Source organism: Danio rerio, chromosome 3 (genome assembly GCF_049306965.1).
Source record: "Danio rerio strain Tuebingen ecotype United States chromosome 3, GRCz12tu, whole genome shotgun sequence".
Classification (NCBI taxonomy): domain Eukaryota; kingdom Metazoa; phylum Chordata; class Actinopteri; order Cypriniformes; family Danionidae; genus Danio; species Danio rerio.
The window spans coordinates 14,743,904-14,760,891 of record NC_133178.1 but is presented as its reverse complement, the minus strand read 5'-3'; the positions used below and the strand labels follow the sequence as shown (position 1 = coordinate 14,760,891).

At 35.0% G+C, this 16,988-nt stretch overlaps 1 protein-coding gene across 8 annotated transcripts in view; it reads left to right on the top strand.

The window, feature by feature from the left end:
* lasp1 (LIM and SH3 protein 1) overlaps positions 1-15,723 on the top strand; it is a 60,155-nt gene extending 44,432 nt beyond the window's left edge. For 7 of the 8 annotated variants that reach the window (XM_073936234.1, XM_073936257.1, XM_073936255.1 and 4 more), the window contains 5 exons: positions 1,754-1,838; positions 3,811-3,918; positions 7,945-8,029; positions 12,609-12,697; positions 14,299-15,723. In XM_073936234.1, coding sequence (XP_073792335.1) covers positions 1,754-1,838; positions 3,811-3,918; positions 7,945-8,029; positions 12,609-12,697; positions 14,299-14,472 — 541 coding nt within the window. In that variant the 3' untranslated portion in view covers positions 14,473-15,723. 8 annotated transcript variants of the gene reach the window in all.
* Positions 15,724-16,988: the final 1,265 nt, after the last annotated feature.

Here is a 16,988-nt window from a genome sequence, read left to right as displayed (position 1 = left end):
ACATTTGGAGGATCCAGGTGTGATGTAGACTAATATTTTATATGGCACATTTTCATTATTTAACAGATTTAATACCTTTATTAAACACATTCTTTCTATTTCAGAAGCTTCGCAATAACCAGATTCCTGATAAAGATGTTTGTGAATTTTGTTTTGTAAAATTGCTCGAGTGCTTTACCAGCATGCAGCAAGTTCTATCGGATGAAACCGATTTGATGTGTTCCTGCTGCTAGTCGGCATCACTCTCCCGCACATTTTGCAGCGCACCAAAACTTCAAGTTTATCGGAACTTTAAAAGCCGAACCACTTCCACACCACCGCATTAGTCTTTCCTCTCTCATCAACAAATTCGTCTGCATTCTTACTCGTGGAAGCTTGTTCATTCACATCTGTATTCAGGACACTCATTTTGTAGGTAAAACTTTCTTTGACGGGCACGGAGCTTGACCAACTGCAGAGCTCTGGCAGCGTGTCTGTGATGTACATCATCACGTGAGTAACATCACGCTCTTTGATGGCTGAGCACTGAAATTCATTCAGTTCACCGTTCATTCACCGTTATTTAAAAAAAATATATCGCGATATATATTGATATGGAATTGTTGTCCAGCCCTAATAAATAGTATTTTATAGTTTGTAGTATTTTTCTAATTGGGAATTCATATTGTGTGTAGATGATGCCTTCACTTGTAGAGACTGTCCAAACACATTCATTTGTTAATCCTTTATTCAGGGAAGAAGCCAGCCAGTAGAGTGTATAGCTTAAAATTTTGCAGTGTTTGCAGATCCTTTGTGGCATAAAGTAGAGGTAAAATAGCATCCATTACAAGCTGGTTTAAAAAAGCATCCAAATTGTCTTGCATTTTGTGTTTTGTTTTTCAGTTGAATAAAGGACTGTTTTACATTATATTTTTCATCATTAAAGATTTCTTAAAAATAGTTGAAAAATCTCTTCTTGTTCTTGTGAACCAACTCTTGTGTCTAGTCTCGTAGTGTAAGCATCTCGTCACACTCCCAATATATATATTTTTGTTTGTCTGAAAAATGCGTTAACACCAAGGATGGTTTGCGAATGAGGAAATTACATGACAGTTCAGTTTTTTTGACAATATTGTTATAATTAGAGCTGTACAACATATATTGAAATATCATCATTGTCTACTGTCTAGGTAATAATGAATGCAATATCCGTACCCTGAAGAGCTGCAATAAATTACATGTATTTTATGTGCCAAGCTTTTGTGTGTTGCATGCACGGGTTGTTTAACGAAATTTGATCAGAAATAAAAATTACTATCTTTATATCTGCCTCTCCAGTAGGTGCTGTTACGTTATTGGCTTAGTCTGGACCCAAAGGTGAACCTAGAGCCTCAGAGCTAAAAATAAAAACTTACATCAGGATTCGAGACAAAAGAGCAAAATAACAACATCTGCTGGAGTATTCCGTCATTCATAGTCTTAAATTCAAAGTTTTTGCACCTTCACATAGATTTTTCAGCGTAGCAGAGGCTTAATTAGATCAGAAACATAAAAATAAGGGTTTTAGTATGGTCAAAATATAAAATTTGCGAATATCTTGAGACTTATCACAAGACATATTAGTAAATCTCAAGACTCAGCATATCGTCATGTAATTTTCAAGTATGATACATTATTGGAAATATTCATTTTTGTAATTCTGAGATGTTAGTTTACCAATTCATCTCTCAAAAATGCAGATTTTAACAAAAATGTCTGTGTGTATATGTTTCAGACACTATCCGAAGACATCTTTCACCAGTGTTGCGGACACTCCGGAGAACCTGCGTCTGAAACAACAAAGCAAGATGCAGAGCCAGGTACAACACATCAATATTTGCCTTCTGTTATCCCTCATATTTTGTTTTAGATCGTTTCTGTATGTTTTGTGCAAGTCAGTGCACTCCAGAACTATGAAATAATACTCAAAGAATGCTTAAATCCAGTGTGAATCTTCTCCCAGAGCTCCAACTTTGTCTCACTCAACACGGCTCTTGTGTGAGAACATTTTTAGTGTCTCGTGACTTTTGAAAGCATTTTGAGGCACAAATCCCATGTTTACTGACAACTATTGGATACAGCAGATAAACAATAGAACAAACTACAGTTCAAATCAAAACAACAGTACAAATCAAAACATCATTTCAGTTTCTTAATTTTTACATCTATTGTTGCTCTGCCTCTATTAGTTAAGATGAAAAATAAAACATTAAAGCCTGCTGTTTCTGTTATTCTCATTAAAATATTTCGTTGTTACATGTATTGTTTGTATTTGTAATATTTAGATTGAATGAATTTATTCATATTAATAAATATTAATAATATTTATATTTATAAAAACAACACTGTAACCATGTCTTTAATATTTAGGTGCACCATTGTATTTTAAAATAATAATTGCATTTTAAAGTGTATTTAAATTAATCAGGTTGTCTTCTGGAGGATTTATAGAGTATTTGTCATTGATTAAATTGAAACCACTTTTTACCAGTGTTATTTGTATATTTTTTTACAGTAAGTGATTGTGAGACAGTTGTGCTTGTAAATTATGATAGATAGATAGATAGATAGATAGATAGATAGATAGATAGATAGATAGATAGATAGATAGATAGATAGATAGATAGATAGATAGATAGATAGATAGATAGATAGATAGATAGATAGATAGATAGATAGATAGATAGATAGATAGATAGATAGATAGATAGATAGATAGATTTCATTCACAAACTGATGTATTGGATGCGAGTATCAAGTAAGGACTGGTGGAAGAGTAATGTTTAAATGGAATTTGATACCACATGCTAAATAAAAAGGAACAAACCTCTGCATTTCGTGATGTGGGTATCGTTGGTCCTTTAAGGTGATCAAAAATATAAAAAAAGATATTAAAAAAGCCTTAATTTGACATGAAACCTGTGGAAACCCTGTATTCAGACAAGCCCTAGATAGGATTAATGCTGTGCTTGTGTGTGTATTTTCCACCACTGGATATTAAAGCCATCAAACTTTTCAGTTGTAAAACAGTCAAATATATTGCTGCTTCCACTTCGCCCTCTTCTCTATTAGTTGTTAAAACTAAATCATATGCTAATCATATAATTTACCTATTTTTGTTCTTGTTGCTTTGATTACTTTTTTCTCATTTGTAAGTCGCTTTGGATGAAAGCATCTGCCAAATGATTAAATATCAATGTAAAACTGAAATTTCTGTGCAGTATTTGTGCATCGGTTTACTCTACACTCAACCTGCTGTAATTTAATTGGCCATCTCAGTCATTGACAAAGCATGGTAGGATCACAAATGCAGAGCAGTCTGAAATGTGACTTTTTTTATGTAAACCTTTTTTAATCCTAACAGCAAAAATAGAGCACAGCGTAAACATGGTGGGGAACTCTTTGTGTATTTAGACCCAGACATGAAGAATTATAAACCAACTAAAGGTAACTAAGTGACATGGCTCTTAATATATCATTTGACATTCGTTTGATCTTCTGGGGTTAACCGTAACCATTGTCTAAATGCTATGCAACTGCTTTCATTAGCTGTTGGTTAAAGGGAAAATGCTCAACTTTGTAATAGTTTAAGTGCCTTGCTGCCCGGTGGAATGTGGACAATGTCAAACGTTGCTTTTATGGTTAACTATTAACCAAGCTTTATTTATAGTGAAATAATTAAGAGGATAGCTGTGAACCCTTTAAACATTAGATAAACTGTAATGATTCCTCGGATATCTGATGTTAATGTTTGCGTGTGTGTGTTTGTCTATGTGTGTGTGTGTGTTGCAGGTGCTCTACAAGGAGGAGTTTGAGAAGAACAAGGGAAAGGGCTTCAGTGTTGTGGCCGACACACCAGAGTTGCAGAGAATCAAGAAAACACAAGACCAAATCAGCAACGTAAGTTCAGCACCTAAACATCAGACTAAACCCTCTACCATTACCAAATTATCTACCAAAGCAATATTGTTGTCCTTTACTTTTTTTTTCCTTTGCATTTTCTTTTTTCTCCACTCTTAGCTGGGTTTGTTTCATCAGAAGGTTGGGAGACACTAAACAAAATGTAACAGATTTATTTTTTTTTTCCTCCAATTTAATACTAGCCGTAACTTTTGGTTGTTGTTTTATTCCTCCCATCCAGTATTGTGTTACTGCTAAAAAGTAATGAATTACTTATTAAATAATTATAATGGTGTTAAAATTACTTTTCTTGAATTAATAAAGGGACTAAGCCAACAAGAAAATGAATGAAATAATAATATATATTTCAGTGCTTCCCACAGGTTTGAAATATACTTGCGGTAGTAGCCAGATTGAGAAACACGCATCACACAAATATTATATGCGAAAACATAATTTAAAATTTAACAATTATTTAATTTATTATGACATTGTTATACACCGTTTCTAAAAAAAAAAAATGTTGAAATAAAGAAATCCACTACTTTTACTTTTTGCAATTCAGGAGCCATGTGCACCCACTGACAAGTAAAATCTACATAAAATCTGCTTCTCTCTCTTTCAAGTTTAGTGCAAACTTGAATGCCAAAACATTTTAAATATGTATATCAAATAGCCTATGTAATATAGCTTAATGACAGCAAATGAGAAATAAAAGACAGAAAAGGGAATAAGAACAGACAATATCTCTAGAAATTATAATAATTACAAATTTTAAAACCTGTAGATTATTTAAATAAGACAAATGCATTGATTAACCATTATTAATAGTGTACATATATTTTGCAGCTTTTTTTTTTTGTTTTGTTTTATATTATAAAGTTTTTGGGAGTCGTTTAGATTCAAGAATGAATTTGACTCTCGTGATTGTGGGTGCGCTGTCAGCTGCAAAGCCAAAAAAAGTTAAAAAGTAATGCAAATACGCATACGATTATTGAATGACAGCTTTAGAAAGCAAAAGCCGAAACCCCGACATTTTAGGAAGTTTAGAAATTAATATTTTTAAGTGCCAAAAAAAGAGTCTCTCTGTGGGTCTGCAAAGCACATGAGACTGTCTGTGGTAGTGTTGACAGTTCACGCGCGCACCAAAACGATAAACGAGAGAAGATTTTCCACTACTTAATCGATCGCGATATGTTTGGTTATATTGGGCGGATACAAAATGGTGTAAAATGATGATAATAAATGTCACTAAATATACTTGGGCGGCCGTTAATACACCTGAGTGGCCCGTCTACGGAAAGTCTGTGTGTGGGAAGCACTGGATTTTTTTTCTTAATTGAGCAAATGCAGTTCTCTTGATTAAATGAATTGATTTACCTAAAACTGCTGAATTATTATACAGTATTTAAGGTAAGTGTATTATAAGGAATTTTAATGAAATTACCTAAAAATTAAACATAGTCCCTTACTTTTTTAGCAGAAAAGTAGATTTACACCCAGAGATTTGATCCCAACCTTTCTCTTTACCTCTCCAACAAACATAAACACCAGTAAAACATGTCATTACATTGTCAATACTGTATTGTTGGCAGTAACTCATAATGGTTTGACCTTGAGGATCACTTATACAGTCCCATCCTTCCTCTTTGGTGCCACACCTGTTCGCTGAGAAATCTGGTTGCCTGGCAACATCTATGTCACCAAACTTCCTTTTTGCAATGTCATTTCCTGTCAGCATGAAAGAAAGGCACCGGATCGTCTGGCTCTGGAGACACCTTGTGGACTGTGCAGGAATTACTCTTATTGCCACCCTGGCTCAGAATGAACAGTTCAATTAAATTAAAACGCTCTCGCTGAAACCACCACTTTGCCAAATGAAGGACTGTCTTCTGAGTAGTTTAATTATCAGATAGCACTGCAGCAGTATTCGTCATGCTTTCTATTTTTATATTCGTCCTCGCCTCAGTTTTCTACAGTTCATTCAGCTTGAACTGCTTACCCAGTGTGGCCAATGCTGCGGAGGAGATGCACTCAGCTTGAGTGTGTGCGAGATCTATACAGCAGGGTTATCTTCAAAATGCTCTGTCATTGTTTTTAATGCATTGACGCATTGATGATGAAATCCCCATGCATTATTGTATGGTTTGGTATCTGTAAGGGTAATAATAAAGAATTTTGCTTTGTAGCAGGGAGTTAAATAGGTCAAAACTGACAAATAATAACATATAATATTAGCTTTTTATTGTGCACATTTTTGAGTGTTTTCAAAAAAAAATCTAACCCAAAAATAGTCGTATCAGAATGATTTCCGAAGGATTTTTTGACTGATCACTAGGTTAATGACAACTGAATATTCGGCTTTGACCTCACATGGATATATTGTTAAAATATGCATTAAAATGTTTATGATTAAAAGAAAAACAGCAATTTAAATTGTAATAATAATAACTGATAAATGCAGCCTTGGTGGGTAAAAGAGACTAATTTCAAGCTCCACACTGATCTCAAAGTTGAGTCTTCCAGAAAATCCATCCTTATTAGCATTTTAATGTGCTACATTTACATACTTCAATGCAGAAACACATGGAAATTTATTGCTTTTTGGTGTAGCCAACAGAAATATAAATCAAAACCTGATCTGACGCTACATTTGATCACCCAAGCTGTGTAAATTGGGCTTGTTTTAATCAGCTCAACACTGATGCTTATTTGTTTTCTGATTGCATTTCCTCAATATAAATGCACAGCATTTGGTAAAAGTATCATTTCCAACAAATACGCTTTATTCGCTGCTACAGCTGTGTATTTTTCAGTTATATAAATCCATAATTGACACTTTTGTATGAAATCCGTGTCATGTTGTGCATGTTTATCATTTTCATCTGTCTAACAGCTGCTTCCAGAACATCTGCTTTTTGTGGCTAATATAATCCTTGCAAATTTGAGATGTTTCAGTTTATTCAGCTAAATAATTCAGTTGAGGCACGTACGCTACCTGACAAAAGTCTTGTCGTCAATCCCAGTTGTAAGAGCAACTAATAATAACTTGACTTCAGGGTAATCATTTGGAAAAGCGGCAGAAGATTTTTCTGATGAATCATCTGTTGAGCATCATACCAGTCATTACACATACTGCAAAAGACCTACTGGAACCCAAATAGTCCAGAGATTTTCTCAGAAATCAGTCAAGTTTGGTGAAGGAAAAATTCTGGGTTGGGGTTACATTCAGTATCTGCAGAGTGGATGGCAACATCAACAGCCTGAATTATCAAGACATTTGTGCTGCAAATTACATTACAAACCACAAGAAAGGTTAAATTCTTATGCAGGATAGTGCTCCTTCCCATCCTTCAGCCTCCACATCAATGTTCCTGAAACCAAACAAGGTCAAGGTGCTCCTGGATTGGCCAGCCCAGTCACCAGACATGAACGTTATTGAGCATATCTGAATCTTGATGATCTCTGGGAGTCCTGCAAGAACGCTTTCTTTGCTATTGCAGATGACTTTATTAATAAGTGATTTGAGTCACTGTAGAGATGTATGGATGCAGTCCTCCAAGCTCATGAGAGTCAAACAATATTAATTCTTCTTTCACTGCAGCATGACTTTATATTCTGTGCTACATTATTTCTGTTCCGTGACAAGACTTTTGTCTAAGCAAAGTCAGACCTTACTGTCCTAATGAAATAATAAAAAATCAAGGCATGATCATATTTTATTTAGGTAAAATAAGCGTAATCTAGAGGCCTTTGCCTTTCATATAAGCCACTTCTGATACCAAATGATCAACCAGAAGTCAAAATATTATTTGTTGTTCCTAAAACTTGGATAGACGACAAGACTTTTGTCAGGTAGTGTATTAAGCAGAATTTACAACTTTTTTATACATTAGTGAAAAGTAAATAAAAAGTAGTTTGAAAGCATAAAACGCATGTAAACTAACATGATGAATATTGGACAGAACAATTATAGTTACTAAAGTATAGTAATTTGACATTGTGTGTAATTTTGTGTGCGTTTAGATTAAATACCATGAGGACTTTGAGAAGAGCCGAAGTGGAGGGGACACCCCGCTCCCACTGACACCTCAACTAAACACACCTCCAGGTACGCAATCTGATTTACATTATTCCTGCTCATCTGCATAATCCTTAAGGCCCTGATATACGTGAAGCAAACCGAACTGGCGTGATGCTATTTTGAACAGAACGAGGCCAATACACACTTTGCCAAAGTGACTTTTTTTTTCTTTGAAAGCACCTTCAAACTCCCACTGGAGCGTGCTGATTATGTAATGTATAGGTGCGCTCTGCGGTTACTTTGACATGGAAATCTACTCTGGTTCATTTTGTTTCTATTCAGACCATGGAGGTTTTATGCTCAATCCACTTAGATTTGTCAAGTTAATGTAATCAGTTTGTGTTGGGACAGCATAAATAAATTGTGTGGATTTTTTACTGTGTTGACGTCTGCACTAGAACTGAAGATTTTTCAGCGGGTTCGGGCTTAATTTCTATCATTTTAGACGGTATCATGTGATGCATTTCTCTTAGTGTGAGAAAGTAATCAAATCGTTTGTTACAACATCAAAACCCATCCCTGCAAAGGTGAAACAAATGATGACGGAGAAGCCAAAAAGAGCTAATTTTGCAGAGTGGGAAAATGTACAGCAAGCTGACATGGAAGATGACGAGGTCACTCGCTACATTAAAACCACTGTCATGGAAAACAAAATAGATGTTATAGGCTGGTGGAAGATGAACAAACAATCTTACCCAAAACTGGCAAAATTAACCAGATCAGTAGTGCTTCCCGGCCAGTAGCAGCAGCAGTGAAAGGGTGTTCAGTGCTGCTGGACGCACCATCAATAAGCGCAGGACCATCTAAAGTGGATTCAAAAAATATTCCTCCACAAAAAACACATTTACAAAACCTAATCTTGGTGAGTAAAGTATTTTTAAATTATAACTAAATAGTAATTAAATCAGAAATGTATAATGTAGACCGAGTATAGGCTAATGTTGGCATTATTCTTTAATTATTCAGCTTCACTGTCGCCTTAGGGCTGGATTGTAAAGAGTAGTGACGAAGCAAATCCCATAAAGCCTTTATCTTATTTTCATTATTGACAAATTCCCGTCATAATTTAGAATTTATTTTAATTTAATTTGTGAAGAAAGACTTGTTTTTATTGTTGTGTTTGGCCAATTTAACGGCTGAGTGTATGTGCCTAGGCTTAGAGTGCTGAGATGTTACAATGTTACAGAGGACTTATTTATTTCTTTGTTCCAACGTCTAAGTGTCCTATACGTTTGTTATTGATAAATTATGTTAAAACGCATATAAACGAGTCATTCTTGAAAAAAGGCAAAGAGCTGTGTGCATGTGCACATTTGAATAATGTCGGGCTGCAAACAGGTTCAGGCTTTTGAAAAGCTTTCAATCAAAATCGTGGTCTACTTGTCGAGCTCGGGCTGAATTACAGCTGTAGTCTGCACTGTAAAAATGCTGGGTAGCTGGATTCCTTCATGTTGTGCCAACACAAATCAATTAAGCTAACTTAATCATTCCTACAAATTGAAGATTGAACATACAAGTGAATTGAACATAAAACAATTAGGTTTTCGCAAAAAAAAGTTCTGAATTGTTTCAAGTAGTTTGAGTGTTAATGAAAACATAAACACGTGAATTGCCATAGTAATAAGGAAAACGAGCCTTTTCAAGAATAAATATCAATATTCAATATCATTTTCTGCCATGTGGATTGCAGGTCATATTAGACTGTCTGGTAATGAATTTTGCAGATGAGGCAGCAAGAAAGCTATTTCTCTGACACTGAAGGAATAATTCATTTCTCTTTCCAGTCTGAAACCTAAAATTAAATTGTACGTATACAAAAAAATCAATAGCAATTGGAATGGGACAACTGTACATATAATTAACCGCAAGAGATCAGTCTGGGCATAAATGAAAGACACTTTCCAAATGATATTTTTGAGATCAGGCATGACCAAGCTAAATATACTAGATGCCGAATTGTACACTCTAGGTTGACTCATTTATACAGTGCTCAGCATATTTGAGTACACCCCAATGTGAATATAGGCAATGTATTTTGGTGCATTATACAATTTTATAACACATTTAATAAACAGATATATTTATTAAAATGATATTTTAGTCCCCAAGAATCTTTAGAAATTGAAAGATAATACAATTAAATTCAAGCAAAATATTGCAAAAATAAATTACAAGCTACAAAATTTCAACTAAACTTTTCAGTGTTTTTGCTTCTCTTGATTTATCCTTTTTTATTTGTATTTAATATTTATCTATAACATTTAAATTTGAGTGTACTAGTTTTTGGACCGTTATCATAAGTTATTTTGTTAAGTTATTAAGCTCCAAATTTAACTTCAGTCCTGACTAATCTAATGCATATTCACAAAATAATATTGTATAGCTTCTTATTAAAAATATGAATTTAAAAGAGATTTGAGAGGGATGTACTAATAAATGCTGAGCACTGTGTCTATTTTGTAAAACATTCAAATTTTGTCAAACATCTGCGGATTTATGCATGCGGAATGATTTTGGGAGTATCGTAACTTAAAACCTAACATGAAATAAAAAAAACAATACCTTTTTATCTTTTATTTAATGTTTACAATGCAAATCCAATTAGACCTACTTATTTGGCAAACAAAGCAAGTCTCTCATAATATATCTAATAAAATGCAAGAAAATATTGCTTTACAACGTGTATTGTAAATAAATCATATGGACATTTTCGTATTAGTCAATAATATTGCTAAAATTAACCTAAAAACTGATTAAATATAAATTCACACACATTTACACAAGTAAATACTCGATGATGGGCCTAGATCCATGTGGCCCTAGTTATTATATACAGACATGGTTAACCTGCTGTTTTATAACAGCCCATATGGAAGAATGATGCTCCACCAACACTGTCGAAGTCTTCCTCACCATTAAACACATTTTGTTAGAATGTGATCTTTTACAGAGTATTAGACAATGATATTATGATGTTACTAATACTTTGATGGATGCACTTAAAACTGTCTCTCCAGGAAGAATTTAGTGTTATCCGACTGTATATCAATGTCAAAAATCATATTTACAGGGCTAATATGGTCATGGATTTTTTATATTTATGTATTCTATAATAAATGTTTATATTAAATTATATAATGTTAATGTAAATGGTATGTCTTTTTTTTATATTGCATTTCATGTTATTGTCTGTGTTTTCAGTGCCATTATTTTCCTTTCCTGCCACAGTCACTGAAGTCTACTGCTGAAGTACTGCTTAATTTTGTGTGTTCAGTGCTCAACAAATCAGCTGCCTGTTTCTGTTCATTGTTCACCTTATATTGTAATGTGGAAGTAAGATCATTTCTGCTATTGTGTTAGACTTCTGACTCATTTGCCTACGGGTAAATGACTAGGCACAGTAAACCGTCAAACTACTTGGGCTTCATACCTATGTGCTTATGTCAAAAACATAAAAATGAAAATTATATGATAAGGAAATTTGAGTTTACAACATCAAACAGCATAACAAGCTGTTTTGTACAGATGAAAATAAATGGTAGTGAATAGCTGCAGTGCTCTTATGTGAAAATGAGGCGGATGGATCATGGAAATTCAGCTTTTAATTCAGCGAATTTGACATTTGGCATAGAGCGAGTCCTGTTTTTTTTTTTTTTATTGGGAGAATATGTACAATTACAGAATGTTTGCAAATATATAAAAAAGATCCTCCACATTTTACTTATGCAAAAAATTAAATAAAATAAATTAAAACAAAATATTTCCTTCTATAATTATTAGGTACAAGTGATTATATTACAACTACATGTCTATATGTATATATACATACACATACATACATGCACACACACACATGTACATACAATTTTTTTCCCTTGGTCTACTAACACAATTTACAGAGTCTACATATGAATATGTAAACCATTATCTGAATTGACAGAGAAAAGAAAAAAAAACTTAGTTACGCGAGTCCTGTTTTTAATGTAAACATGTCAGGGGTTTTTCTGTTATCTATTATTTGTTTATAATACTTATTTATTGTTATGTAACGTGTTTTATCTGTAAAGGTCTTGCTATGAAAAAGCTGAAATTACTAATGTAGCGATAAACAAACATTTTTTACAGTGTGCTCACAGTAATCAAGAATAAAAAAATAATAATTTTACAAATCTAAATACCAACTTGCTACTAAATTACAGGCATAATTTTGACAACACCAGCTATACGGGTGGGAGAAAGAATTGATTTGTCAGTGCATCACTATTCTTTCTTTTGAAATTCAGAATCTATTCTAAGATGTTCAGAAGTGATTCTGTATTGAAATTAGATTGATGATGTGGACCTGCAAGAGGTAGAAACCGAATAATAACAAAGTCCTTTTCAAACATCAGAAACTTCAGAAAACATCAAACTTCAGATCTGGTTAAAATGTAAAGTTGGAAGGAAAGATGCTGAAGAAATGGGGGAAAATGTAGGTCAAGAATCATTTTGCAATCAATTTGTGAAGTCGTCAAAGATTGCCAGCCCTAACTAGCCATGATGAATATATCAGGGCCTTTTACGGCCTCACAATGGACAATAAAAAAAGCAAATGTTTCTCTTGTAGCATATCCATCCTCGGCTGCATCCCAGAACTATCACTATGAGCCTGAGCCGGTGCGTCCAGCGGCTGCAGCTCCTCCTCCCAGCTCTGGGGTAAGAAATCTCCTGAACACATTATCCTACACACTCATGCTGACGTACATACACTTCTCTTTGCATGTGTGAGTTGCAAGGTTATAATAGATTTACATTTAAGGAAAAAACTAATTCAATACTATTTTTGAATTAGCTGTACATTTCAGTTTAGTTTTAGCTTGTTTCATTAATGCTTTTGTTAGTTTTAGTGTAGTTTTGGTACTGTGAACACATTTCTACTCAGTTTTATATACTGTGTTTTAATAATACACTAACTGACTAAAGTCTTGTCATTGATCCCAGTTGTAAGAGCAACAATGATAACTTGACTTCTAGTGGATCATTTGGAAAAGTTTCAAAAGCCAAGATTCTTAATTTTGGTGAAGAAATAATTGTGGTTTGGGGTTACGTTCATTATGGGGCGTGCAAAAAATCTGCAGAGTGGATGGCAACATCAACAGCCTGAGGTATCAAGACATTTGTGCTGCCTATTACATTACAAACCACAGGAGAGAGTAAATTCTTATGCAGGATAGCGCTCCTTCTCATACTTTAGCCTCCACATCACAGTTCCTTGAAAGCAAAGGAGGTCAAGGTGCTCCAGGATTGGCCAGCCCAGTCACCAGAAATGAACATTATTGAGCATGTCGGGTAAGATGGAGGAGGCTTTGAAGATGAATCCAAAGAATCTTGATGAACTCTGAGAGTCCTGCAAGAACGCTTTCTTTGCCATTCCAGATGACTTTATAAATAAGTTATTTGAGTCATTGCAGAGAAGTATGGATGCAGTCCTCCAAGCTCATGGGAGTCATACACAATATTAATTATTTTTCCCCTGCAGCATGACTTTATATTCTATACTGTACATTATTTTTGTTCAGTGACAAGACTTTTGTCTAAGTAAAATCAGACCTTACTGTCCCAATGAAATAATTAAAAATCAAGGCATGATCATATTTGATTTTTTTGTGTAAAGTAAGTGTAATCTAGAAGCTTTTTGTCTTTCATATTAGTCACTTCTGATACCAAATGATCAACCAGAAAGTTTAAAATATCGATGAAAATTGAAGTTATTATTTTTTTTTTGTTTCTAAAACTTGGACAGACGACAAGACTTTTGTCAGGTAGTGTATATGTAGCTTAACATGTCTAGTTTACATTTTTTGGCAAATGAAGTATAGTTGAATTGGCAATGTTTGGTCATCACAGCACCAAATGCTTGATAACGTATTTATTTTCTAACAATTAATTTTTTACATGTTGCCCTTTGACATGCAGGAGATATTGAATCAAAATATTCAGACTATTTTTATGGCTAAATTTGGTTGAAACATTTGGTTACCTTGAACATGTATATACAGTAAAGCAATACACCACGTATTTTCTTGTTAAAGTAATCTTTTTTGCAGCTTGGGTCAATATCAGGATGAGATCGTATACCTTGATGAAATTAAATTCTGAAGAGAATAATTACTTTTGATTAATACTTTATTTCAACGACTGTTGTTAGTTGCGTTTCGTTTTTCACTTGTAGTTTGTTTTTATTTTACTTCTGTTAACTAAAGTGTGTTTTGACCAGGGGTTTTAGTTGACTAAAATAGCCTTGGTGTGTGTTACAGAAGCGCTACCGAGCGGTGTATGACTACACCGCTGCCGATGAGGACGAGGTGTCGTTCATGGATGGAGACATGATCGTGGACGTGCAGCAGATCGACGAGGGCTGGATGTACGGGCGAGTGGAGCGCACCGGCCAGCAGGGCATGCTCCCAGCAAACTACGTGGAGGCCATGTAAAAAAAACAAAAAAAAAAACAGCAGACCGAGAGAAAGTAGGGCGGAAAAAAAGGCGGAGAGACGCAGATGATTAGCCGAGTGCCATCTCACCTTTCAAGAGCTCATCTTTTTCCTCTTCTATTCCTGCACTAACTCTCCTTTCAGGGGTCTACATCTACCGACCCGGTTACGATCCAAAACAAACACAGTTCAGTATGTAAACATACACACACATACCAACAACAGCGCGCATACACGCAATCGCATAGATAGTGAACGATTTCTCGCCCATATCTTTCGCTTTACACGCACCTCCCTTTCTATTGCTTTTGCTGTCTGTCCGAGCGTTTGTCTTTTTATTAAGTGTTCCCTCTTGTCCAGGAAAGGTGCTGTCACGAGTGGCACTTAAGTCTTAATAAGACTCACAAACACACACCACCACACGGGTCTCTGAAAGTCTTCAGGGCCTGCTATATAGCACTTCACAGTTCATCTCAACACACCTATCAGTTGCTCTGACAATTCTTTTATATTTTAATGATCTTCTTTTGCAGCCTGTAATTGTAATGTATATCAGTACAGTTTCACACATCATTGGTCTGTGGGTCTGTAACAATGCTTGAACATGACTTGTGGTCATTCCGGTCTTCGTTCCATCACGCTTGATCATTTAAATCAATGTGTTGGGATGGGAATCTCAAAACAGGCTTCTTGTTTTCAACTGGACTTTCTTAAAACTGTATGAAAGGGGCTGGAGACTTTTGCATATTCACTTCAGCTCCTTCACATTCCTCTCTAGCCCCTTAACCGTATCAATTAGAAAATATATATATATATATTAAGCATAACTTTGTTCTGCTGCTCCTGCTTTTCGCAGATGACAAGAAAATAGTAATGTACATTGTTCTTCATAAAGGGAAAACTAAAAGAAGCATATCTAGTCGGTTAGCGAGCGAGGAGCAGTTGTAGGATAGTGAGAGGAGCCCAAGCACAATTCTATGGACCATTTTTAGCTTTGGATTCTTTTTAAAACAAAACATTCCATTTGGTTTGCATTCTATTTCAGTTCTGGAACGTTCCACGTGCATAGTATGAAACTGTATCTCAGAGCTGTTCTGTAAGACGTTGTTATTGATGTTTTTGTTAGTTTGTTTGTTTTTTTTTCCTCATATCATTGCTTATTCTCATTGCCTTGCTGGTATTGTACGAGACGGAATTTTAATGTCAGTTTATCAATATCAGTGGAATAAAACAAATCTATTTGTATACCAAGGCAGGCCGGTTTGTTTAACTGATCGAGTGGAATATTTTGGAGCCGCCTAGTATGTATTTATCTCCAACTGGAAACAATGTTACTCTTAATGCGATCGTTGCTTTTCTTGTCTAAAATGCCAAAATATAATGCAGAGTATGATTGAAGCAAGTGTTTTGCTTTCTCAAGACACTTTTATTACTTTAAAGGAGGAATACCATGGTTAGTCTTCTGTGAAACATTCAATATTGGTGCTCTGTATATCATTGGTGTATAATCATTCAATACTGGTGTAATGTATATCACTCAAAGCACACTCTCATACAGCCTTATTACCATTTGATGTGTCAAAATACATCTGATATGTAGAGTACCATTTAATGGTTTGGGGTTGGTAGCATTTTTTATGTTTTTGAAAGTCTTCTAGACTCACCAAGGCTATTTGGGGATTTTTATACTGTAAAATGTAATACTCCAATATAAAACTAGTACCTAAAGTTCGTTGATTAACTTTGTTAGCTTGAGAAAGCCTACATGACTACACTGGTACTCAATTACAGTTGGCAGGAAGCGCATAAGCATCAGTGGGTGGTGAATGTGAAGAGTTGGTGGGGTGAGGGGCTGGTGAAGATGAAGACCTGGTGGGGTGTAGTGAAGGTAACAAGGTGGTGGATGGTAAGGAGGGGGGTGTTGAAGGTTTTTGGTCCAATTTTAAGGCAATGGGATTTGAAGTCTTTGTTTTAAATAAAAGTTCAATAGAAGGTGAATGGGCAAATTTGGGGTACTCTTGCACCCCAGGGGTTCATCTTATACCCCACTTTAATATGTAGATTTTCACAGCTTGGCGGCCTCTTCAATTGTGAAAGATCACATGTTTCTTAGAATCTCTCTTGAAAAGCTATGATGTGTCAAAGTTTGGTCACATGTTAAGTCAATGGGATTTAAAGTCCCTGTTTTAAATGGAAGTTTCTTCACCATTGTAGGTCAATGGGCAAGTTAGGGGTACTCTTGCACCCCAGGGGTTCAACTTACACCCCAGTTAAATATGTAGATTTATACAGCTTGGCAGCCTCTTCAATTGTGGATGATAACGTTTCCACGAATTTCTCTTGAAAAGTTATGATGCATCAAAGTTTGGTCCAGTGATAAGTCAAAGGGATTTTTCCAAGTTTTCCGGGTTGGTTCCGATCTGGAAAACCAGATCAGTGTAAAAAGATATAGCAACTTCAAATCCATTCAAAAAAGCCTAGTGGTTAGTGCGTTGACAATGAGATGTCCACAGTGA